Raw genomic sequence first — 3,525 nt, 5'->3', positions numbered from 1 at the left:
GTTCCACCGAATCTGACGTGGCAGACCCGCGGAGATTTGTGGATAACGTGGCAGTGCTGACGTGGCGCTGACATTGCAGGGATGACGTGGCTGCGTGACACACGGAGCTACTGGTTTGTATTAATCAAGCTCAAAAGCAATACAAACAACAAAACAAGGAGGAGGAGAAAACTTCTCAACTCAACTCAACTCTCACCCTTAGCTCTCTCTCTGTGTTTCTCTCTATCTCGTGGTGCACATCAGCTATCAATGATACTCTCTATTTATAGCTGATGTGGGAGACAAGTTTCTTCTTTAGTCAACAATGGTGGGCAACAATTTCTTTGGTTAGGCACCCACCATGCAACCACCATTGACTTTAGCCATGTCTAACATGGCTGCCACCAACCATGTTGTGTCCACACCCAACACTATCCGCATTATATCCCTATAACACCACTATGTTTGTACCTTTTGCCTTTATTTTCCATAAATGAAAGTTTGGGACACAGGAACAAAGATCTTATTTAATATTATGATAGCGGTTATTTTTTTTAAAAAAATTTATTTAAAAAAATATTAAAATAATATTTTATAATATTTATTTTTAATATCAGCACATAAAAACAATCTAAAAACATAAAAAAAAAATTTGAAGCAAAAAGAAATCATTATTTTACAAAAGCATTTTTCTACTGCAAAAACAAACAGAGCCAAAGGATAATAACCAAATGGAAGTCTCCAAGGATACTTAAATTAAAAATGTATTTAGCTCTCACTCAACCATCTGCAAAATTAAAATTTAGTTATTTTTCCCTTCCAAAAACTCGGATCAAGTATAAAAGGCTAGCAAACTAACTATTTGCATAGATCAAACTAAAGTCGAATTTTTCTCATGACACTAAAAAGGATTCTCTTTCAAACTTTATTTTTATAATATCATGGATATCTCAAGTTACCTTATCTCATAAATTACAGGATCAAGCCAAGCCATTAAATCAAATGCAATGAGAAGATTTTTAAGGATATGGATTTCAATACGAACTGAATGGAAAAGGCATACCTGTCCAATGTTTGTTGGCAGAGTAGCTCTCTCAATAGCTTTTGGGGTCCATATTTTTATATCATACTCGATTCCACTGCTAGCAAGTGCCATGGTATGGGGATGGGGCTCAGTACAATTTACCACATCCTTATCCGCTTCCATAACACGAATAAGCTCTCCTCCCCTTTTCTTCCAAATAAAAATCCGACCACAGTCAGACCCGCTAGTAACATACTCACATCTTGGCCCAAAAAAGCTCACACCCTTCACAGTCTCACAATTTCTGTGGCCTATATAAACTTGGGGGGCATTTTTCCCATCCAGATCCATATATGACGAAGAAGCTATAGATCCAGGTTCTACTTTGCTTGTATCACTGTCCATTGAAACCACAAATGAAGAGGATGGAAATGGAGGATTTCTCAAACCCATGCTTTGTGTAAAAAGATAGATGAACTCGTCACCATATGAGACTAGAAGCTCACTCTGATCTGAGAACGACAAGCCTGTGATTCCAGTATCTTCATTGCCAATCAAATGCTGAGGACAGAAATAACATGCAGGTTGACCAAAATCACTTGACCCATCCCACTTATACTTGCGGATGTCATAAAGTTGAGCAAACTTATCCATTCCCCCAACTGCAAAGAGATTTGGGTTCCTTGGATCAATAGCAATAGCATTTAGAGGGACATATGGACGATACCCCTTCAAATCATCAACACAAAGGCAAGTAAAAAGTTCTGTGGCGGATCTGGTTCTCAAATCAAACTGAAATCACAATGACACTGTCACATAATTGCATAAACCCAGCTATTTAAAAATCATGAACAACAACATGCAAGGCGATAAATGCAGGCAATTGTTTTTAGGCTTTGAGATTTCTTATTCCATCTAACAAAAGCAAGAGCATAACTAAATCTTGTAGTTAGCAAAGGAAATCACAACTCACATGTTGAACCACTCCATCCTCGCCACAAGAATAGAATATATGAGCACTCCCAGGCTCAATAGCCAACTTATGAACTTGTGATTCCTCATGTTTTCCTAGCAATATAGTCTTCACTTCCCCCCCCTTCGAGAATTTGAGCTTGCCGAACCTAAAATTAAAAAAAAAGTTCCTCATCATGAATAAACAATACAAGTAGCATGCCATTACAATCACACACACTAAAACCTCTTAGCAAAATAAGTAACTCCTGAATTCGGAACACCAGGAAACGTCAAATGTGCTAAATCTTTAAAACAAAAGCACAACAAGGTCACTCATTCCAAAAAGGAGAAGTACAAGCAAAGCAGTAAAAAGATGACAACACATCCCGTGCAATGCACATCATAAAATCTGGCATGCTAACATCCACTCAATTACTTGGAAAAGAGATCTTTAAAATATAAAAATAACAATTCCAAAAAAACTAGTATCATCTCCAAAATTAAAAAGAACTTATTTTTAAAGTTAAACGATAACAAATGGCACACCCTTTTCAAAAGGGCCACGAATTGCAACTAAAAATCTATCGCTGACATCCACTCCATCACTTGGCTAAAAAATCACTCTTTTTTTCCTTTAAAATACAATGACTGAACCCACAATTCGAAAATGAATACATCTCCAACAAATAAAGAGAACCCATTTTTAAAGAAAAGAGCATACATGCAGACCCTTCCAAAATCGAGCACATATTTCAACTAAAAAGGTAATTTTTCAAATGAAGCATCAACATCCTATCGCAAATATCAATTAAAAATTTAGGCCTTCTTCACAATCACCAACCCACAAACGCAAAGAAATGGAGGAATTCTACAAAAGAATAATGAATTTTTTTTATTACATTTAATTTTATTCACCTCGCCAACAGCAGCACAGGTAATAATAGTTCGATCGTCAGAAAAGGGCATGAAGTTGGCTTGAAACACGTTATTATCGTGACCCGAACGAAAGGATAGCTTATCACGCCCAGTTTCCCAATCCCATAAAAACACCCGCAGGTCATCTGAGCCCGACACCAAGATGTCACCACCTGCATTGAAACTCAGCGTGTTTACACATCCATCGTGCTTCTCTAACTTCTTGTGAATTTCAAGCCTCGACACAAGATCCTAATAAATAAATAAATAACAGCCAAACACGCCCTTAATTAATTATAATAGCGAAATATAATGAGAAAAGTGGTATCGGTGAGTGACGGTGAGTGACCTCGGAAGCGGCGAAGCGGTGAGCGAAATTGCGAGTGGAGAGCTGGCCGAGTTCGCGTTTCCAAACATTAACTACTGCTTGATCGATGTCCTCGCTGCTTCTTTTTTTCATCTTCTGGGTATGATAGGTGAGTTGTGTTGGGAATTTCGATCGGTGATGTTCTGATACTTGCTCATAGGAGGGCCAAGTACACTGACACAATATTTAACATGGTTCGACAAAACCGCCTACATCCACGGGAGAAGTCAATATATTTAGAGATAGAGAAAGAATACAAAACAAATACATGGAGGAGGAGGATTAC

The 3,525-nt window shown here is 37.8% G+C and overlaps 1 protein-coding gene across 1 annotated transcript in view; it reads right to left on the bottom strand.

The window, feature by feature from the left end:
* LOC105141182 (DDB1- and CUL4-associated factor 8) overlaps window positions 1-3,525 on the bottom strand; it is an 11,134-nt gene that overhangs the window by 4,453 nt on the left and 3,156 nt on the right. Inside the window, 5 exon segments of the mRNA XM_011048327.1 lie at window positions 1,043-1,795; window positions 1,977-2,099; window positions 2,101-2,124; window positions 2,873-3,124; window positions 3,222-3,356. Coding sequence (XP_011046629.1) covers window positions 1,043-1,795; window positions 1,977-2,099; window positions 2,101-2,124; window positions 2,873-3,124; window positions 3,222-3,332 — 1,263 coding nt within the window. The 5' untranslated portion in view covers window positions 3,333-3,356.

This window comes from Populus euphratica, unplaced genomic scaffold (genome assembly GCF_000495115.2).
Source record: "Populus euphratica unplaced genomic scaffold, PopEup_1.0 scaffold115.1, whole genome shotgun sequence".
Taxonomy (NCBI): Eukaryota; Viridiplantae; Streptophyta; class Magnoliopsida; order Malpighiales; family Salicaceae; genus Populus; species Populus euphratica.
Note: the sequence above shows the minus strand (reverse complement) of the source record. Positions and strands in the feature narration are given on the sequence as shown.